General features: G+C 42.3%; 1 protein-coding gene across 4 annotated transcripts in view; it reads right to left on the reverse strand.

Annotated features, from left to right (window-relative positions):
* Positions 1-27692, reverse strand: part of LOC117520140 (serine/threonine-protein phosphatase 2B catalytic subunit alpha isoform-like) — a 155029-nt gene that overhangs the window by 78973 nt on the left and 48364 nt on the right. For all 4 annotated transcript variants that reach the window (XM_034181445.1, XM_034181443.1, XM_034181444.1 and 1 more), the window contains exons 2-3: positions 17720-17920; positions 595-719 (exon numbers count right to left, since the gene is read on the reverse strand). In XM_034181445.1, the coding sequence (XP_034037336.1) occupies positions 595-719; positions 17720-17920 (326 nt within the window). The remainder of the gene's footprint in view (positions 1-594; positions 720-17719; positions 17921-27692) is intronic.

Genomic DNA, 27692 nt, shown 5'->3' on the forward strand with positions numbered 1-27692 from the left:
AAAGTTAGCTTTGAGTTATCTAATGTTAGCATGCAAGCTAATGTCCACAAATGTAAATGACACCAGAGGTGTTATCAGGTCACAAGAACAGCGTTTTCAGTTTTAGAAGTGGTTATTTCTCGCTTGCTTTTACATAATATATGAGAAGCATGTATATAAACACACAAAGCGAAGCGGTTTTGAAGAAACCAGCAACTGACATCACAGTGCAGCTCTCCTCTAAATGGCTGTCACCCGTGTCACTCAAGCACGAAACGGATCAGATTATAGAATGTGACTTTTTAAACCTCTTAAAATACCTCTTAAAATACATCAAGGTGAGCCATCTTCGAACTTGTTCAAGGTCTGCGTCCCAAGAATGTTCCCTGTGAATTTGAAGACTGTGGCAGTAATAGGACTGGACTTATGCTGAACACAGACGGATGGATGGATGGACAGATGGACAGACAGACGGACGGACGCCACATCTTCGCAATACCCGATGGCCATACGTTGGACTCGGGTAATAAATTGAAATTTGAAATGGAATTGTCTAGTATAATTCAATCACAACCAGTTGCACAGTAAGTTGTAGTCTAACGGGTATTTTCTGACCTCAATACTGAAGTAGCCCCTGTCCACATAGTCCCCGAGGAAGAGGTAGCGTGTGTTAGCAGGAGAACCTCCAACTTCAAACAACTTCATCAGGTCGAAGAACTGTCCATGTATATCTCCACACACTGCGAAAACAGAGCACAGTAATGATGGTCTGATGAGACGTGCTGATTTTCAGCAGCCACCTCAAGTTTCAATGTTGTTACATATATGATTTATTTGAATCTAAAATATTAAGCATCCATCTGCTCCTTACAAAAATGTCACTAAAAGTGCCAGAAAATTATATGCATACACTCACCGGACACTTTATTAGGTACACCTTGCTAATACTGGGTTGGACCCCTTTTTGCCTTCAGAACTGCCTTGATTCTTTGTGGCAACGATTCAAAAAGGTGTTGGAAACATTCTTCAGAGATGTTGGTCTAAACCGACATGATAGCATCACACAGTTACCAACTGAACCAGACTGCCCATTCTCCTCTGTCCTCTGACATCAACAAGACATTTTTACTGGATTTCACTGGATATCTTCTCTTTTTTGGATCATCAGATGGTTGTGCGTGAAAATCCCAGTAGATCAGCACTTTCTGAAATAGGCAGACCAGCCTGTCTGGGATCAACCACGTCTAAAGTCACTTAAATCCCCTTTCTTTCCCATTTTGATGCTCAGTTTGAACTTCAGCAAGGCATCTTCACCAGATCTAGATGTTTTTCAATTTTCAATTTCAATTTATTTTCATTTATATAGTGCCAAATCACAACAGAGCTGCCTCAAAGCGCTTCACACAGGTAACCTTACCAACCCCCAGAGCAACAGTCGTAAGGAAAAACTCCCTCTGAGGAAGAAACCTCAAGCAGACCAGACTCAAAGGGGTGACCCTCTGCTTGGGCCATGCTACAAACACAGACTGCAGAACAATTCACAGAACAATTCACGGACGAATACACAAGAAATGTTATTGGCGCACAGGACAGGAGGGTCACCGACACAAATATAACTCCCATCTCTGGATGGAGCTGCACCTCTGCTGTTGGGACACATAGATGTACAGCGCCCCCATCAGTAGTACTAACAGTAGTGTTAAAATCAAGAATCTGAAGTTCAACAAATTCATCTCAGTATCTGAGTCAATCCAGGAGAGTTCACCTCGTCCAGTAAGAGCCACCTGATCCAGATGATTGACAGTTGCTGTTCCTTGTCAATCTGACCTGTGTGGAGTCCAAATCAGGTCCTGATCTCCCTCCGGCATGGCCCCAGGCTTTGTAAAAGCTTTTTGTGTTTTATTCTTGCACTGTGTTCTATTCCTTGTACTTTTATGGTAGCATTTTGAGATTTGCTTGTCAAATGTAAAGTGCTTTATAAATAAAACTTATGAATATTATTATTATTAGATGCTGACATGCATGGAGCTTCTACCTGGTAATTGGCTGATTAGCTATTTGTGTTAATAAGCAATTGAGCAGGTGTAGTTAATAAAGTGGCCGGTCAAGGGGAATTATTAGTTAAACAATGGTTCTTGAAAAGAAATAATCTTTAAATTTTGTTGAAATTTTAGCTTATGGCTTCCATATTTATCTTGTGTTTTCACATAGGTGAAAACATAAAGTGGTGGTTTCAGGTGTCTTCTCTTGGCACCAGTGAGGCACAGCTACTGTCACCTCTGCATCATTAGAGTAACAGTGTCCCTTTAGGTGTTCTTTCAGCTTGAGAAAAAGGAAAAAGTTGCAGAGCATGAGATCCGAACTACACCAGCGGGTGTGGTAAGATCTTTCAATTTTCTGCGCATGGCTGAAATACAGGCAAAAAACATTGTGTTGCGACAGTCAGTAAGTAAAGAATATTCTCATACCAGTTTCATGTTGATATCTTGCTTGTTATTGAAATAATCACATTATAGTCACAACATTCCAGCTGACCCTCATGTATATCCTGCACTGCCCTTGCAGACTCCAATATCACAACTCTTCTCTTGGCACCTTGTCATAAGCTTGCTCAAAATCCACAAATAAATGGTAAATGGTAAATGGACTGCATTTATATAGCGCTTTTCGATCTGCATCAGATGCTCAAAGCGCTTTACAATAATGCCTCACATTCACCCCGATGTCAGGGTGCTGCCATACAAGGCGCTCACTACACACCAGGAGCAATAGGGGATTAAAGGCCTTGTCCAAGGGTCCTTAGTGATTTTCCAGTCAGGCAGGGATTTGAACCCATGATCTTCTGGACTCAAGCCCAACACCTTAACCACTAGACCATCACCTCCCCTATACACAATGACCATCACCAAGACACACACCATCATTAGCAATACACAATGCAGCTCCTTCTGGCCTTTTCAATTCTTCTCCATCAGCACTCTCAGAGCAAACATTGCATCTGTAGTGCCCTTTCTCAGCATGAAACCATATTTCGGCTCAGGAATCTTCACCTGGTTTTTAAGACCAGATTCTCTTTCCCATAACTTCATACTGTGGCTAATCAGCTTTATGTCGCTGTAGCTACTGCAGCTCTACACATTTCCATTGTTCTTAAGAATCAGTACAGTTCTTCAACATTCCTCAGGCATCCCCTCACTTTCCAAAATTTTACAAAACAATCTGGATTAAAACTCCACTGCTATCTCTCAAACGTTTTCATGCCTCAACTGTTATGTCATCTGGATGAACTGCGTATCCATTTTTCCATCCTCTTCATAGCTGTCCTCATCCTACATCCTTACTAATCTCATTTACTTTCTCCACATCATCCATTTTTCTCTCTTTCATTTTTTTCATTCATCATCTCCTCAAAATATTCCCTCCACCATCTCAACGCACTCCTTTTTTGTCTTCAATCTGCATCCTTTATTAACCTAACCTGCTGTGCATCTTTTCCAGCTGCTGAGAACCATGGCCTCAGATTTAGAGGTGTTGATCCTCATCCCAGCTGCTTCACACTCAGCTGCAAACTGACACAGTGAATGCTGGAGGTCACGGGCCGATGAAGCCAATAGGAAAACATAATCTGCAAAAAGCAGTGATTAGACCCTGAGCCCACCAAACTGAGGACCCTTCTCCCTCCGACTACACTTTGATATCCTATCCATGAATATCATAAACAAGACTGGTAACAAGGCACAGCCCTGGCGGTGGCAGACTCCCACCAGAAATGAGTCCAATTTACTCCCGAGAACCCAAACAAATCTCTCACTTCATGAGTACAGAGACTGGAAGGCCCTGAGAAGAGAACCCCTCACTCCATACTCCCTCAGCACCTCCCACAGTGTCTTGGGGTACCAATCATACGCCTTCCCCAAGTCCACAAAACACATGTAGACTGGATGGGCATACTCCCCGGCCCCATCCAGGATCCTTGTGAGAGCGTCTGGCTGTTCCATGGCCATGGCAGAGCCCACATTGTTCCTCTTCAATCTGAGGTTTGACTATTGGCTGAACCCTCCTTTCCAGCACCCTGGAGTAGACTATACCAGGGAGGCTGAGTAGTGTGATGTCCCTGTAATTGGCACACATTCTCTGGTCCCCTCTTTTAAATATGAGGATCACCACCCCAGTCTCCCACTCATTAGGCACTGTCCCAGACCTCAACACAGTGTTGAAGAGATGAAGACAGTCCCTCCACACCCAAAGCCTTCAGCATTTCTGGATGGATCTCATCAACACCAGGGCTTTGCCACTGCGTAGTTGTTTGAGTACCTCAGTGACTTCCTCCAGAGAAAATGATGATGATCCCCCATCAGCTTCCAGCTCTTAATCTACTAAAGTGGGCACTCCAATCTGATGCAGGAGTTCATCAAAGGGTTCCTTCCAGCACAATAACCTCCTCAGTTGAGTTTCAACAGAATCCCATCCTTACTGTAGACAGCTTGGATGGTTCCCCATTTTCCCCTCTTGAGGTGCCTCACAGTCCGCCAGAAGCACCTTGGGTCTGACCAAAAGTCCTTCTCCGTGGTTACTCCAAACTCCTCCCACACCCAGTGCTTTGCCTCCCTAGTGGAGGCTGCCATCCTTCATGCCTGTTGGTACCTTGCAGCTGCTTTCGGAGTCCTCTGAGATAACGTATCCTGGAAGGACTCCTCCTTCAGTCGGACGGTTTCTCTGACCACCGGTGTCCATCATGGCATTCAAGGATGGCCGCCCCTTGAGACACCTAAGACCTTCAGGCCACAGCTCCCTGCTGCAGCTTCAGCAATGGAATCTTTGAACACTGAACATTCTAGTTGAATTCCCCCAACCTTCACAGGGATGCCAGAAAAGCTGTGTCAGGGTGTGAGTTGAAGTCAGACAGTGGACTCCTCCAGATGTTCCCAGTTCACCCACCCTATCCATTTGGGCTTACCAGGTCTGTCCAACTGCACCCCCCCCCCCCCAAACACACACAACACACACACACACACACACACACCCTCTGATCCAACTCACCACCAGATGGTGATCAGTTGACAGCTCTGCTCCTCTCTTCACCCAAGTGTCCAGATGATACAATCACAAAATCGATCATCGATCTTTGGTCTAGGGTGCTCTGGTACCACGTACGCTTATGAGCATCCTTATGTTTGAATATGGTGTTTGATACGGACAGCCCATGACTAGCACAGAACTCCAATAACAAGTGACCACTTGGGTTTACATCAGGGAGGCCATTCCTCCAAATCACGCCTCTCCAGGTGTCTCTGTCATTGCTCACATGTGTTGAAGTACCCCAGCAGAACAACGGAGTCCACCATTGAAGCCCCATACAAGACCAAATACTCCAAACTGTTGTTCGGTGCATATGCACAAACAACAGTCAGTTTTCCCGCCACCACCCAAAGGAGCAGGACCCTCTCCTGATTCCCGAGTTCCATGCCCCCAGACGTAGTCTCTGCCACCCAGGTCTGATCCATTGAGACCCTCGATTTTCGCTGCCACCCATGGGGCAGTGCACCCGACCCAAGCGGTTTCTCCCTGTGGGTGGTGAGCCCAAAGTGTGGAAATGGAAAGTCCACGTTCCCTTTTTGGGCTCTGCCTGACTGGGCTCCGTGTTAAGCCCGGCCAACAGGCACTCCCTGATGGACCCTCCGTCCAGGCCTGGCTCCAGTTGGGGGCCCCAGGCTTACTCTAGGCTGGCTCACGTTTTATTCATGTTTTCATTGTGTCATTGGGAACCATTCTTCATCCCACCCCTCCCCTGAGACCAGTTTGCCATGGGAGACCCTACCAAGAACATGAAGGCTCCAGACAACACAGATATCAGGTTCATAGGGGCATATAAACCTCTTCACCATGATAAGGTGATGGTTCCCAGAGAGGTCATGTTACAGTCTTAATCCAAAATGGATATTTTTTTCCTCTACACACAATATCCCATCATGACAGTGTGAAAGATGTCTTTGAGGTTATTGCAAATTTATTAAAAAAAAAAAGAAAAAAAAAGAAATCACATGTACACAAGCATTCATAGGTTTTGTGATGAAACTCCAAATTGAGTTCAGATGCATCCTGTTTCCACATCATCTTTGAGATGTTTCTACAGCTTAATTGGAGTCCACCAGGGGTAAATTCAGTTGACTAGACATGATTTGGAAAGACACACACCTGTCTACATATAAGGTCCCACAGTTGATAGTGCATCTCAGATCACAAACCAAGGATAAAGTCAAAGGAATTGTCTGTAGATCTCCAAGACAAGATTGTCTCGAGGCACAAATCTGGGGAAGGGTACAGAAACATTTCTGCTGCTTTGAAGGTCCCAATGAGCACAGTGGCCTCCATCATCTGTAAATGGAAGAAGTTCAGATCCACCAGGATTCTTGCTAGAGCTGGCTGCCCGTCTAAACTGAGCGATGGGCGGAGAAGGGCCTTAGTCAGGGAGGTGACCAAGAAGCTGATGGTCACTCTGTCAGAGCTCCAGCATTCCTCTGTGGAGAGAACATTCCAGAAGGTCAACCATCTCTGCAGCAATCCACCAATCAGGCCTGTATGGTAGAGTGGCCAGACAGAAGTAAAAGGCACAAGGCAGTCCTCCTGAAGTTTGCCAAAAGGCACCTGAAGGACTCAGTGTAGCTGGTGTCAAAGGCAACTTTCACTTATTTAATTAATTATTTTAATATTCATTTAAAAAGACAATAAATACATATTAACATTTCATTTAAAATGTTCAAGATTAAATAAGTCATCATTTCAAGTAAATATAGGGATTTAATTTTGATTAAAAACACTTTGAGAAAAAGGGGAACTTGTGTTTTGTTCCGCATGTACACGTTCAGGGCATACAGTTAATTGGTGCATATTTAGAGCAGTGGGGATGTTTTCCATCAGCAGGAACTGGGAGACTAGTCAGGATTGAGGGAAAGATGAATGCAGCAATGTACAGAGACATCCTGGATGAAAACCTGCTCCAGAGCGCTCTTGACCTCAGACTGGGGTGACAGTTCATCTTTCAGCAGGACAATGACCCTAAACACACAGCCAAGATATCAAAGGAGTGTCTTCAGGACAACTCTGTGAATGTCCTTGAGTGGACCAGCCAGAGCCCAGACCTGAATCTGATTGAACATCTCTGGAGAGGTCTGAAAATGGCTGAACACTGACGCTCCCCATCCAACCTGATGGAACTTGAGAGGTGCTGCAAAGAGGAATGGGCAAAATTACCCAAAGATAGGTGCACCAAGCTTGTGGCATCATATTCTAGAAGACTAGAGGCTGTAATTGCTGCCAAAGGTGCATCAACAAAATACTGAGCAAAGGGTGTGAATACATATATACTTGTGTTTTCAGTGTTAATAAATTTGGAAAATTAAAAAAAAAACTTTTTTCATGTTGTCATTATGGGGTGTTGTGAGTAGACGTTTGAGGGAAAAAATGAATTCACTCTGCTTTGGAATAAGACTGCAACATAACAAAAATGTGGAAAAAGTGAAGTGCTGTGAATACTTTCTGGATACACCATATGTTAAACAAAACTCTGCCACATTGGAGGCGTTTCTTAGCAACTGCACTGGTGAGGCCACTTATGCCCATGAAAATCATTGACTAACATTAGACAGCTAATCTACAAGTTTAGCCACTGATGTGACACGGAGATTAGGCGGCTAATGCTGGGCGACTAACCTTCGTCGAAGATTTGACTGCTCTATAAAACCGGGCTCAGATGTATTTCCTGATGCAACCCTATTCATTTTTCATGGCTTGGGACCAGCACGCGAGTAATCAGTGGATGTACATCCATATATGGCTGAGTTAGGAAACATTATGATATATGGGTTTTTTGTTGTTGTTGTCATTTTGTCATGAAATAATGCAAAAGGTGGCAACATTGGATGGAATTAATATGGCTGAAGAGCCTGTTGGATTTTGACAGAGGTCAAATCAAATCAAATCAATTTCATTTATATAGCGCCAAATCACAACAAACAGTTGCCCCAAGGCGCTTCATATTGTAAGGTAAAGCCATACAATAATTACAGAAAAACCCCAACTGTCAAAACGACCCCCTGTGAGCAAGCACTTGGCGACAGTGGGAAGGAAAAACTCCCTTTTAACAGGAAGAAACCTCCAGCAGAACCAGGCTCAGGGAGGGGCAGTCTTCTGCTGGGACTGGTTGGGGCTGAGGGAGAGAACCAGGAAAAAGACATGCTGTGGAGGGGAGCAGAGATCAATCACTAATGATTAAATGCAGAGTGGTGCATACAGAGCAAAAAGAGAAAGAAACACTCATTGCATCATGGGAACCCCCCAGCAGTCTAAGTCTATAGCAGCATAACTAAGGGATGGTTCAGGGTCACCTGATCCAGCCCTAACTATAAGCTTTAGCAAAAAGGAAACTTTTAAGCCTAATCTTAAAAGTAGAGAGGGTGTCTGTCTCCCTGATCTGAATTGGGAGCTGGTTCCACAGGAGAGGAGCCTGAAAGCTGAAGGCTCTGCCTCCCATTCTACTCTTACAAACCCTAGGAACTACAAGTAAGCCTGCAGTCTGAGAGCGAAGCGCTCTATTGGGGTGATATGGTACTACGTGGTCCCTAAGATAAGATGGGACCTGATTATTCAAAACCTTATAAGTAAGAAGAAGAATTTTAAATTCCATTCTAGAATTAACAGGAAGCCAATGAAGAGAGGCCAATATGGGTGAGATATGCTCTCTCCTTCTAGTCCCCGTTAGTACTCTAGCTGCAGCATTTTGAATTAACCTAAGGCTTTTCAGGGAACTTTTAGGACAACCTGATAAAAATGAATTACAATACTCCAGCCTAGAGGAAATAAATGCATGAATTAGTTTTTCAGCATCACTCTGAGACAGCACCTTTCTAATTTTAGAGATATTGCGCAAATGCAAAAAAGCAGTCCTACATATTTGTTTAATATGCGCATTGAATGACATATCCTGATCAAAAATGACTCCAAGATTTCTCACAGTATTACTAGAGGTCAGGGTAATGCCATCCAGAGTAAGGATCTGGTTATACACCATGTTTCTAAGATTTGTGGGGCCAAGTACAATAACTTCAGTTTTATCTGAGTTTAAAAGCAGGAAATTAGAGGTCATCCATGTCTTTATGTCTGTAAAACAATCCTGCAGTTTAGCTAATTGGTGTGTGTCCTCTGGCTTCATGGATAGATAAAGCTGAGTATCATCTGCGTAACAATGAAAATTTAAGCAATGCTGTCTAATAATACTGCCTAAGGGAAGCATGTATAAAGTGAATAAAATTGGTCCTAGCACAGAACCTTGTGGAACTCCATAATTAACCTTAGTCTGTGAAGAAGATTCCCCATTTACATGAACAAATTGTAATCTATTAGATAAATATGATTCAAACCACCGCAGCGCAGTGCCTTTAATACCTATGGCATACTCTAATCTCTGTAATAAAATTTTATGGTCAACAGTATCAAAAGCAGCACTGAGCTCTAACAGAACAAGCACAGACATGAGTCCACTGTCTGAGGCCATAAGAAGATCATTTGTAACCTTCACTAATGCTGTTTCTGTACTATGATGAATTCTAAACCCTGACTGAAACTATTCAAATAGACCATTCCTCTGCAAATGATCAGTTAGCTGTTTTACAACTACCCTTTCAAGAATTTTTGAGAGAAAAGGAAGGTTGGAGATTGGCCTATAATTAGCTAAGATAGCTGGGTCAAGTGATGGCTTTTTAAGTAATGGTTTAATTACTGCCACCTTAAAAGCCTGTGGTACATAGCCAACTAATAAAGACAGATTGATCATATTTAAGATTGAAGCATTAATTAATGGTAGGGCTTCCTTGAGCAGCCTGGTAGCAATGGGGTCTAATAGACATGTTGATGGTTTGGCGGAAGTAACTAATGAAAATAACTCAGACAGAACAATCGGAGAGAAAGAGTCTAACCAAATACCGGCATCACTGAAAGCAGCCAAAGAGAACGATACGTCTTTGGGATGGTTATGAGTAATTTTTTTCTCTAATAGTTAAAATTTTATTAGCAAAGAAAGTCATGAAGTCATTACTAGTTAAAGTTAAAGGAATACTCGGCTCAATAGAGCTCTGACTCTTTGTCAGCCTGGCTACAGTGCTGAAAAGAAACCTGAGGTTGTTCTTATTTTCTTCAATTAGTGATGAGTAGTAAGATGTCCTAGCTTTACGGAGGGCTTTTTTATAGAGCAACAGACTCTTTTTCCAGGCTAAGTGAAGATCTTCTAAATTAGTGAGACGCCATTTCCTCTCCAACTTATGGGTTATCTGCTTTAAGCTGCGAGTTTGTGAGTTATACCACGGAGTCAGGCACTTCTGATTTAAGGCTCTCTTTTTCAGAGGAGCTACAGCATCCAAAGTTGTCCTCAATGAGGATATAAAACTATTGATGAGATAATCTATCTCACTCACAGACTTTAGGTAGCTACTCTGCCCTGTGTTGGTATATGGCACTGGAGAACATAAAGAAGGAATCATATCCTTAAACCTAGTTACAGCGCTTTCTGAAAGACTTCTACTGTAATGAAACTTATTCCCCACTGCTGGGTAGTCCATCAGAGTAAATGTAAATGTTATTAAGAAATGATCAGACAGAAGGGGGTTTTCAGGGAATACTGTTAAGTCTTCAATTTCCATACCATAAGTCAGAACAATATCTAAGGTATGATTAAAGTGGTGGGTGGACTCATTTACATTTTGAGCAAAGCCAATCGAGTCTAACAATAGATTAAATGCAGTGTTGAGGCTGTCATTCTCAGCATCTGTGTGGATGTTAAAATCGCCCACTATAATTATCTTATCTGAGCTAAGCACTAAGTCAGACAAAAGGTCTGAAAATTCACAGAGAAACTCACAGTAACGACCAGGAGGACGATAGATAACAACAAATAAAACTGTTTTTTGGGACTTCCAATTTGGATGGACAAGACTAAGAGTCAAGCTTTCAAATGAATTAAAGTTCTGTCTGGGTTTTTGATTAATTAATAAGCTGGAGTGGAAGATTGCTGCTAATCCTCCGCCCCGGCCCGTGCTACGAGCATTCTGGCAGTTAGTGTGACTCGGGGGTGTTGACTCGTTTAAACTAACATATTCATCCTGCTGTAACCAGGTTTCTGTAAGGCAGAATAAATCAATATTTTGATCAATTATTATATCATTTACTAACAGGGACTTAGAAGAGAGAGACCTAATGTTTAATAGACCACATTTAACTGTTTTAGTCTGTGGTGCAGTTGAAGGTGCTATATTATTTTTTCTTTTTGAATTTTTATGCTTAAATAGATTTTTACTGGTTGTTGGTGGTCTGGGAGCAGGCACCGTCTCTACGGGGATGGGGTAATGAGGGGATGGCAGGGGGAGAGAAGCTGCAGAGAGGTGTGTAAGACTACAACTCTGCTTCCTGGTCCCAACCCTGGATAGTCACGGTTTGGAGGATTTAAGAAAATTGGCCAGAGTTCTAGAAATGAGAGCTGCTCCATCCAAATTGGGATGGATGCCGTCTCTCCTAACAAGACCAGGTTTTCCCCAGAAGCTTTGCCAATTATCTATGAAGCCCACCTCATTTTTTGGACACCACTCAGACAGCCAGCAATTCAAGGAGAACATGCGGCTAAACATGTCACTCCCGGTCCGATTGGGGAGGGGCCCAGAGAAAACTACAGAGTCCGACATTGTTTTTGCAAAGTTACACACCGATTCAATGTTAATTTTAGTGACCTCCGATTGGCGTAACCGGGTGTCATTACTGCCGACGTGAATTACAATCTTACCAAATTTACGCTTAGCCTTAGCCAGCAGTTTCAAATTTCCTTCAATGTCGCCTGCTCTGGCCCCCGGAAGACAATTGACTATGGTTGCTGGTGTCACTAACTTCACATTTCTCAAAACAGAGTCGCCAATAACCAGAGTTTGATTCTCGGCGGGTGTGTTGCCGAGTGGGGAAAAACGGTTAGAAATGTGAACGGGTTGGCGGTGTACACGGGGCTTCTGTTTAGGACTACGCTTCCTCCTCACAGTCACTCAGTCGGCCTGCTTTCCCGGTTGCTCAGGATCTGCTGGAAGGGAACTAACGGCGGCTAAGCTACCTTGGTCTGCACCGACTACAGGGGCCTGGCTAGCTGTAGAATTTTCCAAGGTGCGGAGCCGAGTCTCCAATTCGCCCAGCCTGGCCTCCAAAGCTACGAATAAGCTACACTTATTACAAGTACCATTACTGCTAAAGGAGGCCGAGGAATAACGAAACATTTCACACCCAGAGCAGAAAAGTGCAGGAGAGACAGGAGAAGCCGCCATGCTAAACCGGCTAAGAGCTAGTAGCTGCGCTAAGCTAGTGGATTCCTAAAAACACGCAAAGTGAATAATGTGTAAATAATTGAGGTGATTCAGCAGAGGGAGTGCTTTAGTTAAGGCACGTGAAGATTACACTGTGAAACAAATCGTTATCTAGTTAACTAGATCAATCTAACTGCGCAGATTAAACAGCTAACAGATACAGCAAAACACCGCTGTGCTCCGGAACAGGAAGTGATACAATACCGCAGTGAGGTATGCATAATCCTGAGTGCCGCAACGTTTCTAAATTTGCTAAAATAAAACTGTCCAACTTTCTTCTAGGCTCCTTGGCATCTTTAATTGTGGTGGTATTGATCTTTCTATATTGTGATCAGGTCTGTAGTGTTTACACAATTTCCTGATTTTGTTATTCCCCATTCATTCATCCATTTTCTAAACTCGTATATTCCAGTTAAGGGTCACAGCTGCTGGAGCCTATCCCAAAAGGTCACCCCATCAGTGTAGACATATCGGCAGACACTCTCACATACCATCAATTTAAAGTTTCCACTTCGCCTAACCTGCGTGTCTTGTACCTGATGTCATGGTTCCTCTCTGTAACCATTTTGTATCTGTTTGTATGTCAAACCATCCATCTGGTGGCCACTTTATTGCCTCCTTTTTTGTTGACTCCGAAGTATTTGCTTTGATTTGTACTGGGAATCCAGACTGACACAAGTGAGACTGAGTCGTATACCTGTCAGTCTCCTCAGCCTCATCTCTGTATTCTCCCCGAAGCCTCCTAAAAGCCTGTCAGTTCAGATTTTAACTGTCCATCTGTCTGTCTCTTCACCAGTGGTGAAAGTGCCCCTATCAAATAGGTAAAACGTCAAGAATTTTTCTGTTTTGTATTTGCCTACAGCCCTCTACGGTATTTTGCTCTGACATTTATACACTAAAAGAAAAAAAATCCTCTGTGTTATGGGTCAGAATCCGGGAAAGTAGAGCTGCTTGGAAATGTGGATCAATATGTTGCTCCTTGGGAATGAACAGCTTTGAGAACCTCTGAGCTAAGCTGCTCATGACTGACTGTCTCTCCATCTGTCTGTGTGTCTGTCCTCATCGCCGATATGTGTACCTGTGAAAGCCGAGTGATGTACCCACACTGTGTGGGCACACAACCCACACAGAATTATGTCACCTCTAACATTCACATAAATGCACAAATATGTAGGTGCATGTAAAAAAAAAAAAATACTGTCTATAGGTGGTTGTTGTCTGAGTCTCCCAGCTGGCTTATCCAGTTCCTCCATGCTGGCATAAACTTGTTTTCCATTTTGTTCTCCATTGATCTCATTTTTTTCCTCCTCCCTTCGACATTCTCCTCAGTTTATGCCTTTTCCTCATGCAGCAGTGGAATATGTGCAGACATTATCAAAGCCAGTGCCAGTTATTGTGTGGCACATAAGTGCCAATTGGTTCTCTCAGTCAAGTGTGACCGAATAACAGTACATATTAAAAGCCTGGCAGATACACATAGCAGATTAATGAATCAACAAATAGAATCTAATTAATACATCATTGTGATCTTTCTGTGTTTTTGCTTCCCGGTTCCATTTCTTCATCTGTCTCTCTTACTGTCACTATAAGTGCCTTCACCCACGCCTAAGTGTGAACTTGGCCCCAGCCCACAAATGCAGGCCTCAATATAACACAATGGCTCCAAAAGAAATTGATATTAAGGCAGATCTAGTGTGTTGGGGAAAGTGTAGTGACACGGACCCACAACAGGGGGCGCAAATGAACGGTCAATAGATGAGCCAAAAGGTAACAATTTAATGTTGTGAATATGCACAACGATTATACAGACAATCACAGAATCTGATAGCAGTCAATACACAAAGGTGACGTGTGGGCAGGCTCGAGGATAGAAGACGTCTGTCCTGAGAAGAGCCGGGACCACACGATTTCCACCGCCACAGAACCCGGTGAATACTGGAGCCGCCAAGTCCCGAATTCCCAGGTGATCACCGTCCCCGACTGTCGGATCTGGTACTGCTGGCGAGGAGCACAAACAGTGAGATGTGGGTGTGTGCACACCCAGTAACAAAAACAGTCAGAAGGTGGAAAGTCACCTCCACCTCTAATCACACACTCGTGCAGCTCCTGTTAAACCACTTATCTGGTTTGGGTGTGAAGCGTAGCTGTCGCTGTTCACACCAAATGCCAATCCAGCTTCACAGGTAGATGATATCTCGGCAACGAGGTGGAGATGACGTCCAGTCTTTATGGAGTGAGATGATGTAGTGTAGATGGGTGACAGCTGTCAAGAGATAATGAGTGACAGCTGTCACCCCCGGCTGTGTCTGCGGCAGCGCCCTCTCGTGCCTGAAGCCCGCACTTCAGGCAGGGCGCCCTCTGGTGGCGGGCCAGCAGTACCTCCTCTTCTGGCGGCCCACACAACATAGAGAATGTGTTTAACCCGTACTGGATAGAAGAACTGTGGGGTAAAACAAGAAGAATGGGGCAGCACAGTCTCATTTGAAGCCCTGTGTGATATTGTGGGATTTGACCACGTCTGGGCACAGCCTGCCAGTGCACAACACAAACACAGCATCACTTCACACAGAAAGATGGGGTACTGTTTTGTTTTTGGCTGCAATCACTGAAACAGTTGCGAAAAGTGGGGGGGGGGTTCAGTTCCCAGTGGAGAAGGGAAGATGAGGCAAATGAGAGAGGTTGTGTTGGTAAGTTTTAGCCAGATTTAATGTGAATAATGATAATGGAGCTGTCCCAGGAAGTATAATTTTTGTGTCATATGCTCTTTCATTTAACCCCTTTATCCCCCCACCCCCACCCCAAAAAAAACAAGACTACAGTGCCCAATTTCTCCTGTTGTACTTCTACTGACAATGTAGCTATGCGCTGATCTATGATGGTTTATTGTAGACTGCACAACCACCTCAAAAAACTCCAACTGAGGGGCTAGATTTTTTTTAATCCCCTACTTCTCAAGCAGAGCTGGCAAAACCAAAAGCAAGATGAGGGTATTTCACTGGGCATGGAGAAGCTCTAGAGTATAGACTTTCTAAAGTAGGGCTGCAACTATCAATTACTTTCTTTGCTGATTAATGTGTCCATTATTTCCTTCATAAATAGGTCAATTAGTTTTTTGGTAAAGATTCAAATGTCTTATTTTGTCCACAACCCAAAGATATTCAGTTTACTGTTAGAAAAAAGTAAAGAAACTACTACATAGTCAAAAATATTTAAGAAACTTAAATGAACAAATTTGGACAAAAGAATGAAAAAAAAACAAGACTTAAAACAATTAATCCCTTATCAAAATAGTTTGCAATTAAAATGTTAGTCGATTGATAATTGATCATTTGATTAATCATTACAGCTATATTATGATGGAAGACGTGCTGTCAGCATCCAGGGCCAGAATCAGTAAGACTTTTTGTCTATGAGATGAGCTCCTTTTCAAACATGCAGCTTCAAGTGGCTCAGGGAAACGCTTACTAAAAGGGGTCACTGAAGCCTTTATAATTGGTCTATACAGAGAAATTTGATATATATGGAAAGAGCTGAGCCTTCATGAGCTCATTCAACTATCGTATTACTCCAAGGTAATATTACTTCCTCCTTTTCACATACTGTATTTGTTGCCAGATTGTCTTGAGGGTTTTATTCATATATTGCGATGGCTATAGCACCATCTTCTGGTGGGTGAAATGAATGAAAACGTAGCAATGGGCTCTCGACAAAACAGGTGTTATTGTCTGCATGGCAAATGAGTGGAATACAAAAAACACTAAAGTATTTATCACCCTCAGCAATTATTCGGGCACTTGGACTTAATTTCTGTAGCCAGCCACAAACAATACGATGATACAATCAACATACATTTTGTTTGGTCAGATAGATATCTAGTCTCTCTCATTGTATCTTGCATAATGACATGACATCAAAACTTGTTCTGATAAAATATAAGGTACTTCAGGGGTCTGTACGAGGCCCTCTGCTATTCTGTTTCTGCATAGCACATCTTGAACTATTGAAAAGTTATGAAGTTACCTTTGAGTGCTATGCTGATGACACTCATCTTTACATGCCACTAAACGCAGATCATACACTGAAACCCATCTTTGTGTGTATGGGGCCTAAGTGTAGGTGCTGGACAACCAATATATACTGTGGGTTCAATTCCAGGGGTGTCTGCTTCAGGCTACCACTTTGTATCGTTGGACAAGACACTTGATCTGCATCGTCCCAGTCCACACAGCTGTAAATGGATTCCGGCTTTGGCTGGAAAAGTATCCTGTAATGGACTGGTGTCTCATCCCAGGAGCATCATCCACACTATCCTGATGTGCCTCAGAGCCTGTACAGGACTTACAGTGCATCCAAGGCTACAATCTCATACTCTGACCTTGTTATTCCATAGTGCAGTGGTTAATGCATGGATTTCTGAGCTGAATGGTGCGAGTTTGACTATTAGTGGAGCTTTAACTTGTTTCCGGACAAAGGGCAAGCCTCATATTTTGCCTGTTAACATATTCTTTATTTCTGAAATAGCTCCTTTTCATGGTGCTTACACAAGAACTAACTTTGGCTAATTCTACAGTGTGTAGAATTTATTGCCATCTGGTGGTGAGGTTACAGATTGCATTATACAGTCACCAGTCATGATTTTGTTTCCATTCACGTTTTTGCTTCGTTGGTGACAGTGATTCATACTCTATTGACTCCTCTTGTGATGCACAATATGCATGATGCTCCATTTAAAACAAAAGAAAAAACAAATTTGGTGATTCTCAATGTTGTTAGCCTACTCTAGCACCTGGTAAAGGGTACATTCGGGAACAACCACTGACTCCTGTTCTTGTTTCTTATTTTTCCCGCTGCAGTGCAAAATGTGTACCTTGTGTACCAATATGGCACTTCAACATGGCGGCCTCCAAAAGACAGCCCGCTCCCATTGTAGATAAAAAAACACTCTTTCTAATCTAATGAAAACACAATGATTCATTGTTGCAGGTAATTATACACTAATTAACGGACATGAATGTTATATTCCATTTCTGCTCATAAACATGCCTAAATGCAACACACTGTAGCTTTAGCATTAGGGTCTGTGTAGTCTCTCCTGTTATTTTAACTCTTGTGTATGAGGTGAGGATGTTTAACTCCCATGCTAAAGCCAAGAAAAAGAAAGAATAAGAAAAGAAACTTCAGCACAGTGTGAACAAGGTGCCCTCATGATTTAAAGCCTTACGTAATTAACTGGGGACAGGATTCCACTTGGATAAACCATCACTGATTTTCTACTCATAGCACTAATGTTTTAAATAAACTGAACTCAGCAAACTTAATGTTTAAGCTCTCCTCCATAATTTCCTGTACCATACCAGTGACCGGCGCCTCAATATCCAACATAGTGCGCTCCTGGCGCAGTATGGCAGCACCCTCGTCAATGATGCGCAGTGCCACAGCCTCTTCCAACCGGCCCTCTTTGGTGAGATGAGCTTTGAGTAGGTCTACTCGCGGGCGTCCCTCAGCATCAAACACCTCCTTCATGGTGAGCCTGTGGGCCAGAGGGAAGGGCACCGCTGAGGAGAGAGAAATAAGGAGAAAGTGGGAAGGAAAGATGGATGAAGGAGGTCATCGATGATGATGTGAAAGTGGGAGATTAGGGAAGTGAAGAGGGAGACAGGAGACATGGTGACAAATTAGAAAGATGGATTCTGGGCAAAATTACAAAAGTAAGTAAAGTACAACCCCAAATCAGAAAAAGGTTTCATTGCAGACAGCATGAATCAAAGATATTTCACGGTTTATGTGGTCACTTCATTTGTTAATATGAATGCAATCCTGCATTTAAGGCCTGCAACACATTCCAAAGAGGTTGGGACGGGGGCGATTTAATGCTAACAGATGATTGGAATAATGATTTTGCACAAAAGCAGCATCCATGGAAGGTAGAGTCTTTGAGGAGCAAACATGGGTGGAAATCTCCAGTTTGTCAACAAATGTATGAGAAAATTAATGAAAATGTTTAAACATATTGTTCCTGAAAGAAACAGTGGAAAGGTTTTGCATATTTCTCCCTGTACGGTGCATAATATCATTACAAGATTAATGGAATTTGGAGGAATTTCAGTGAGTAAAGGGCAATGGTGCAAGCCTAAGATGGACACCACTAATCTGTGATCTGTCAGATGGCACTACATCAAGAACTGTCATTCATCAATAGCTGATATAACCACATGGGCTATCACAACAATACAAAGATACATTCACAAATGCCACTTCAATCTTTACTGGGCAAAAAAGAAGCCTGATGCTAATCTTGTCCAGAAGCAGAGTTATACCTCTGGGCTCAGAGACATCTGAGTTGGACCATCACACAGTTGAAACATGTATTGTGGTAAGATGAATCAGAATTCCAGATCTTTTTTGTTTTTGGAAAGAAAGAGACACCATGTGCTCTGGACCAGCAATATAAAGGACCATGCAGACTATTATCAGCAACAACTCCAAAGGTTACGTTGTGTCATGGAGTGGGGTTGTGTCAGAGCCTTTAGCAAAGATAATTTACACTTCTGCAATGGCAGCATTAATGCAGAAAGATACACTGAGATTTCACAGGAACACAGACTGCTTTCCACAGACATCCATGGATTATTAAATGACAATGCAAAACCACATTCTGCACACATTATAAAGGTATGGCTGCAGAAGAAGTGGGTACAGGATTCTGGACTGGCCTGCCTGCAGTCCTGAAATTTCCCCAATACAGAATGTTTGCAAAATTTTGAAACAAAAAATGGAACAATGATGATCCAGTACTGTTTCACAACTTAAGATGTGTTTGCAGTTAGAATGGGATAAAATAACACCCAACTCTCTTCTTCACTCGCATCCTCAGTGGCAAAATGTCAGAAGTGTTGTGAGAAGGAGCAGCAACATGCTGCAGGCCTTAATGCAGGAATGGATGCATATAAACTTTCAAGTCCAGACTTAAGAAGCACTTATTTTCCCTTTCATATGGCTAGCATACTGGTACAGTTTTGTTTTACGCTTTTTACTCTTTTAATTCATTTTATTAGTAATTGGAGCGGGCTGCGGCCTCAACTTTACCTAAATTCTGGGTCTTTTAGTGAAGTTTAGGGTTAGTGGCCGGTAATCACTTTAGTATCACTCTGTTTTTCTTGTTGATTAATGCTGACAAATTATACAGTATTTCTTGTCTTTCTGAAGCCTGATTGTTTTTTCTCTGTTTAAGGTGCAGCTCTATCCAGAGATGGGAGTTGTATTCGTGTTGGCGACCCTCCTGTCCTGTGCGCTAACAGCATTTCTTGTATATTCGTCCGTGAATTGTTCTGTGAATTGTTCTGTAATTTATGTCTGTATCATGGCCCAAGCAGAGGGTCACCCCTTTGAGTCTGGTCTGCTTGAGGTTTCTTCCTCAGAGGGAGTTTTTCCTTACCACTGTTGCTCTGGGGGTTGGTAAGGTTAGAACTTACCTGTGTGAAGCGCTTTGAGGCAACTCTGTTGTGATTTGGTGCTATATAAATGAAAATAAATTGAAAATAAATTGAAAAATTGAAATTGAAATTGTGCACATAACTGGTACTCATTGTGCTTGTGTGTGCTAAAAATCATTGATGCACAGCAGACAGCACACAGAGGGAAACACTTTTCCTACAATATGTCATTGCTTTCGACTTGTGAAGTGCTTCCTTTGTGTTTTCCGCTGCACATCATTTATTTTTAGCACGCACAAGCACACTGAGTACCAGTTATGTGCATGCCTGCATATAAATGCATGAACAAAGTTGACCACACAAAACATGAAATACCTTGGATTCACAGCCTGCAATAAAAAAGCCCAATCAAATATCACTGCAGATTTGTCCCCCCCACCACCCTGTTGCATTTTCCATACCACACAACTTTATCTATTTGGAGTTGCAGATGATGGAGAGGAAAACAGGACATTCATTAAAATACAGAGCAAATGATTAATTGATATTGATTAATGATATTGATTAATGTATTCTTCAATAAGCCACAAACGTTCTAATGCATCCACCGTTATCCTGATCACACCTCTGCTGCAGGGTTTCGATGTGTGTCTGTGAGCGCATGTGCGTGTGTGTGTGTGCACCCGCGTGTGCATTGGTGCAGTTATGAAGGCTGCCTGCCTCTGTTCTGCAGTAATGTCTTTCTTACATAATGAAGGCCCCCAGGGTGCTGCTGGAGAGGGGGGCTGACGAAGGGGGTGACACAGCAAGAGTGCAGAGCCGCACACGAGGAGTCTCTCTCTCTCTCTCTCTCTCTCACACACACACACACACACACACACACACACACACACACACACACACACACACACACACACACACACACACACACACACACACACACACACACACAAAAATACTACAACCCCTGGCAAAAATTATGGAATCACCGGCCTCTGAGGATGTTCATTCAGTTGTTTAATTTTGTAGAAAAAAAGCAGATCACAGACATGACACAAAACTAAAGTCATTTCAAATGGCAACTTTCTGGCTTTAAGAAACACTATAAGAAATCAAGAAAAAAAGATTGTGGCAGTCAGTAACTGTTACTTTTTTAGACCAAGCAGAGGAAAAAAATATGGAATCACTCAATTCTGAGGAAAAAATTATGGAATCACCCTGTAAATTTTCATCCCCAAAACTAACACCTGCATCATATCAGATCTGCTCGTTAGTCTGCATCTAAAAAGGAGTGAACACACCTTGGAGAGCTGTTGCACCAAGTGGACTGCCATGAATCATGGCTCCAACACGAGAGATGTCAATTGAAACAAAGGAGAGGATTATCAAACTCTTAAAAGAGGGTAAATCATCATGCAATGTTGCAAAAGATGTTGGTTGTTCACAGTCAGCTGTATCTAAACTCTGGACCAAATACAAACAACATGGGAAGGTTGTTAAAGGCAAACATACTGGTAGACTAAGGAAGACATCAAAGTGTCAAGACAGAAAACTTAACGCAATATGTCTCAAAAATCGAAAAATGTACAACAAAACAAATGAGGAACGAATGCGAGAAAACTGGAGTCAACGTCTGTGACCAAACTGTAAGAAACCGCCTAAAGGAAATGGGATTTACATACAGAAAAGCTAAACGAAAGGCATCATTAACACCTAAACAGAAAAACAAGGTTACAATGGGCTAAAGAAAAGCAATCGTGGACTGTGGATGACTGGATGAAAGTCATATTCAGTGATGAATCTCGAATCTGCATTGGGCAAAGTGATGATGCTGGAACTTTTGTTTGGTGCCGTTCCAGTGAGATTTATAAAGATGACTGCCTGAAGAGAACATGTAAATTTCCACAGTCATTGATGATATGGGGCTGCATGTCAGGTAAAGGCACTGGGGAGATGGCTGTCATTACATCATCAATAAATGCACAAGTTTATGTTGATATTTTGGACAATTGAAAGGATGTTTGGGGATGATGAAATCATTTTTCAAGATGATAATGCATCTTGCCATAGAGCAAAAACTGCAAAAACATTCCTTGCAAAAAGACACATAGGGTCAATGTCAACGAGTAGATCTGATTTGATGCAGGTGTTAATTTGGGGGATGAAAATTTACAGGGTGATTCCATAATTTTTTCCTCAGAATTGAGTGATTCCATATTTTTTTCCTCTGCTTGGTCTAAAAAAGTAACCGTTACTGACTGCCACAATCTTTTTTTCTTGATTTTTTATAGTGTTTCTTAAAGCCAGAAAGTTGCCATTTGAAATGACTTTAGTTTTGTGTCATGTCTGTGATCTGCTTTTTTTCTACAAAATTAAACAACTGAATGAACATCCTCTGAGGCCGGTGATTCCATCATTTTTGCCAGGGGTTGTATATACTATAATAAAAGACACTTAGCAAAGCGCACACAGGCGACACCAACAAACAGGCACAAACTCAGTGACAACAAACAAAGGCATCAATGGTGAAGGTGCATGTGCACATCATGTACCATGTACACGACGTGTTAACATGCAAGCATGTGTGTGAGCATAAAAAGGTATACACACACACAGACACACACACACAAAAGGTATTGTTGTACAGGATCCACAGCGTGTGCTGGTGCCCCACCAGTACTAACACAGATAATGGCCTAGATCACACACTAAAAGTAGGCCTGCTTCCCCCCCCCCCCTCACACACACACACACACACACACACACACACACACACACACACACACACACACACACACACACACACACACACACACACACACACACACACACACACACACACAGTCTCCATCTCTTCTCCTGCCTCCATTTCTTCCCATTTTTTTACTCCTTTTCTCTTTCTCGCTAACTGATCTCTGTCTCTTCAGCAAACTGACACACTGATTATCTTCACTTTAACAGATGAAGATTTTTAAATGTAATTCCCAGGGCTGTGCTCCTCTCTCTTAACCAATAAGTAACTACACACATGAACTATGATACAATTCAGGAACAATACTTTTTATTAAAGAATGAGTCAAAGCCATTTGATGCCACAGAATCGTTTCTTTAATGCAGGCATTCATTTTATATAATAAATTAGAATAAGCTGAAAGTGGCATTGCTTTTCTTCAAATAGTGTTTCATGAATGACCAGGGGTCCTTCAGGTTTTTACTACTGTACTGAAGAATCATTAGCAGTGCTTCCTCTCACCTTTTGTTCACCACATACAGTAACAGAAAATGAAGCATCTGTTGTTAAGTATAGTACAACTAGTACAGCACGACATTTCTGTTCTGAACCGCTATGACACATCGACACCGAATACTGAGACAGTGAACAAACTGTGAACCAAATATAAAGTTCAAATGGGTTCGTTTTTCCATATCGGACATGATGACTTTGTTTTTGCTTCGCAAAGTTAAAACGTTCCTGTGAACAGTCTCATGAGATGTTGCTTTGAGCTTTGAACTTTTACGAGAGTTTGAAGATGTGGCAGCAGCAGCAAACTAAAATTAATACAATTTATACTGTCAAAATCGATCCACTGACCAGTTCATAGTACATTTAGAATGATTCAGGAGTCTGTGTATCAATTTATAGTGACTATAGAAGTTACATGTACAGTAATGGTAAATGGACTGCATTTATATAACGCTTTTCCATCTGCATCAGAAGATCAAAGCACTTTACAATTATGCTTCACATTCACCCCGTCACACTCACACACGGATGTCATGGTGCTGCCATGCAAGGTGCTCACTACACACCAGGAGCAACTAGGGGATTAAGGACCTTGACCAAGGGTCGTTACGGATTTTCCACTCTGGTTGGGCTTTGAACCGAGGATCCTCTTGTCTGAACCCCATTGTCTAAAGAAGGGCAAGCTTTAGTGTATAATTTTTATTTTTTTCTGATAAAACATAATAAAAACATGCATTTCCCACCCATCATGGTTTTTATTTTTGCTAATTAATAAATTGCTAAAATAAAAAATTATAAAGAATGCACCTGATTGGTCAGAAATTTTATGACGTATGCGTATGGGGACCAAGCTCACGTGATATTGTATCTACATACTGTATGTGCAAGTGAGAAAAAGTAGGAGCGCGTTTTAGTGAAATGGGGGTGTTATGCATAGCTCCCAGCTGCACTAACAATGAATACAGAAAAAAGAATGTGAGCTAATATGTGTATGTCGCCGACATGAACGAGTGAAGCTCTTCAGCATCTCACCATGTCATTTCGGTCCTTCAGACTTTTTTTTGAGCAAATGCTTCAGGGGGGAAATACCATGGCTAAAACCTTTCAGTTTCCCCGATCCTCTGCCTTGCCTTTTCTTTTTTCCTTTCAGCTTCGGGGGGGGGGCTCCACCCCGCCAGTCCTCCCTAATTCCAACCCTTTTAACCTCCTGCCACTTTAAGCATTTGTTAATGTTAAAAAATGGCAGGGAGGGGTGGTGGCCAAGTGGTTAATGCGCTTGGTTTCAGTGCAGAAGGTTCCGGGTTCAAATCCCACCCCTGCCACATTTCTCCATGTAATGTGGAGTTGCATCAGGAAGGGCATCCTGTGTAAAACCTTTGCCAATTCAACATGCAGATCCACCTCGGATTTGCTGTGGCGACCCCAAGTACAAACAAGGGAGCAGCCGAAGGGACTTACTTTAATGTAGATGTAAATTAATATTCAAACTTTTCAGCTGGCTGACAGTAGGGCTGTACAACATGGCCAAATTACCGAATCTCAATAATGTCATATCAATATGATATACAACCCCAATTCCAATGAAGTTGGGACGTTGTGCAAAATGTAACACCTCCATTTCGGCGTGTCAGAGGACAAGTTTGGACATGTCTATCTCAGCTTTCAATGCTTACCAGTCCAGTAAGTATCAGTGAAATTGTGGAGAGCTGGACATGTCCAAACTTGTCCTCTGACACACCAAAACAGAGGTGTTCCTTTGTCTCGCTTCCAAAGCGAATCGGTCTTTACGCACGAAGCCTCTGCGCGGCTTTGACAAAATCTCTTGTTAAAAGTGAAATCTGCTGGAAAATGGCTGATGTCCAGCTCTTGTGATAACCAGAGAAAGAGCACACGATGGTCTCGTATCCAAAGAGCCATCCGTTTAGAAATGGTCCGGTGGCTTGTGCCGCGTCGTCGCAGCTCGGAGCGCGGCGCACCGACAGTCCTTAAAGGGGTCCTTAAAGCTGTAGTAACAGACATTATTCTCTGTGAAGCCCGTAAAATTTTCACCGAAAGCCAGATAAATTTTTCGAATGGTTTCCAGGTGCCAGTCTCTAACAGCTTCTGAAAAAATTCTGATGGAAAAAGAAACCCTTTTCATTCCACCATTTCCAGACAATGAAAATCCGACGAGGGGGCGGGACCACTCCTTCCCAAGGCATGCTCACAGGCGAATGACGTAACCGACAGGCGTGGAAAAACTCACGCATGCTCACAAGGGTTCAAGCATGTCTGACGTAAAAACATATGAATGAAATCCATATAGTTTTTGAAAAAAATAAAAAGGTACGATACTTTATTGACAGACCTCGTATGTCGTCCCAACTAAATCAAATTCAATTATCTTCCATGGAAGCACTTTTTTTGAGATGGGGCTACATATACAGTATTTATTAGATGGAAATCCTGCTCATAATTGAATTAAGTTCATCCAATGCATCAGTTTTCTGAGTGCTGCTGCAATGGAGAACCCCCACATTCTGTTCACCTTGTTGCAATGTAGCTCCCCACCTGCGTGTGTCGCCCCATGCTGCAGCAGAGAAGCTCCAAAAGTGTCAACCCCATGAAAAAAGCAGCAGGAATGCATGTTTCTCAGGGAAGCTGAATTTGATTGCTCATTTATGAGTAATATGTGCAAATACGATATTGAACGAGATTCTACCTATGAAACACTTGAAGATGAACATGAAGACCAGTCAGACACGGACAATGAAGATGAAGATCAAGTTTCTCCAGTAGATGATATAAAGTACATTGTATTTAATGACTCGCTAAAGCAATTATTTGAGAAGTGCCAAGGGAACATTTTTTTTTACAGCCCCTGTGGTTGATCTTCACCAAAAACACAGAGGCAGCATGGTGACTGTGCAGGGGACTTGTCTCAACAGCCATGAATCCACCTGGAGGTCACAGCCAGTTGTAAGAAGGGTTGCAGTTGCAAATTTGCTGCTTGCCTCATCCGTTTTGTATACAGGCCATACTTACACTACATTAGCTGAAATCTGCAACACAATGAATATCAAGATATTTAGTGAGAGTCAGTTTTATGCCCTGCAGAAAGAGAACATGTTCCCAACAGTGAACAAGATGTGGAAATGCCACCAGGAACAAGTCCTCTCAGGGTATGTTGGCAATCCTGATTGTGTCCTAGTGGGAGATGGATGCTGTGATTGTCCTGGCCACACTGCAACCTTCGGTACATATTCCCTCATGGATGTCTATACCAGTGGTATCAAATGTGGTGAAAGTGACAGAAGTACAGAACTCACACAATATGGAGAATGAAGGACTGATCAGGAGTATTGGTGATCTTGAGGATGCAGGTTTTACAGTCTCTACCCTTGCTATCAGTCACCAGTACAATGTTTGTCATTTGGGAGAGAGCCGAGGGAAAAAGTTGGCTAAAGTACCCAATAGAAATGAGTGTGTCAACTTGCCGCCTTGGGTTCAATCCATCAAACATCATCTGTGCTGATGTGCAGACACGTGATGGAGATGTCGCTCAGCTTAAGGAAAGGTGGATGTTAATTCTTCGACATATTGTCAGTAAGCATGAATGGCATGTGGCAAGTGTGTATATGAAATGTGCCCATGGAGAGCTGACTCCAGATGAGGAACGCAGTAAAGGTTCAGGGTCCCCTTCTCACAAAGCTCTACAGGTCATTGTTTGTGACAAGCGATTCATGAAGGACATTGAATCAATCACTGAATTTTGTCACACTGGTGACTTCCATAATGTTCTACTCAAGTAGGTGCCAAAGCACCTCACCTTCAGCTACGAGGGAACAGTAGCTGGAACTCTGCTGGTAGCAATGGATAACAACATGAACACTGACAGGAAGCAGGTCGAAACAAAAACTGGTGAGAAAAGAGTCAAACTTTGTACTGAGGAAAGTCAAAGATTCCAATGATTTCACATTCAGGAGGGAGCTCATGGAAGCCACTTTAAGCAGACATATCCATGGGACCGATTCCAAAGATGGTGCCATACCTGTACCAGAACAAGAGAGGAAACCATAGGCAAGAAGGACAAGCCAAACAAGTTGGAAGCCATCTGAAATCATGTCTCAAGATTCCGTAAAACTTGCTGAATGAGTAGTTAAGGGGAAATTTAAAGGTCTGTTAAATTAAAGATTCAAAACAATGACTGACACGTGGAAAAGTAGTTAACATTTTCTGTTGTCAGTTTTGAACTTTTATGAAACAAAATGCAAAGATTTCCAATATATAAATGAATGTGAGACAAAATTTAGCTTGATGATAACAGTATAAATATTTGCAAGTTTGCTCATCTGCCTTGTGGTAAATGTAACATTGAATGGGCCTTTGAACAGTTGCAGCTTGAAGGTCGCAAAGGACGGAATAAAATCATCTGTGTATATTTATTTATGTGTCTATCTGTTAGCAGGATTACGTCAAAACTACTGCATGGATTTTGACAACATTTTCACCACAGATAGATATTAAGGCATAGTAGACCACTGAATTTTGAAGGTGATCTGGATCCAGATCCAGATTCTGGATCAAGAGTTCACTTTATATAGACTTTGAAGGATTATGTCAAAACTACTTCACGGATTCTCACCAAATTTGCACCACAGATAGATATTA

This window comes from Thalassophryne amazonica, chromosome 11, assembly GCF_902500255.1.
Source record: "Thalassophryne amazonica chromosome 11, fThaAma1.1, whole genome shotgun sequence".
In the NCBI taxonomy this organism is placed as follows: Eukaryota; Metazoa; Chordata; class Actinopteri; order Batrachoidiformes; family Batrachoididae; genus Thalassophryne; species Thalassophryne amazonica.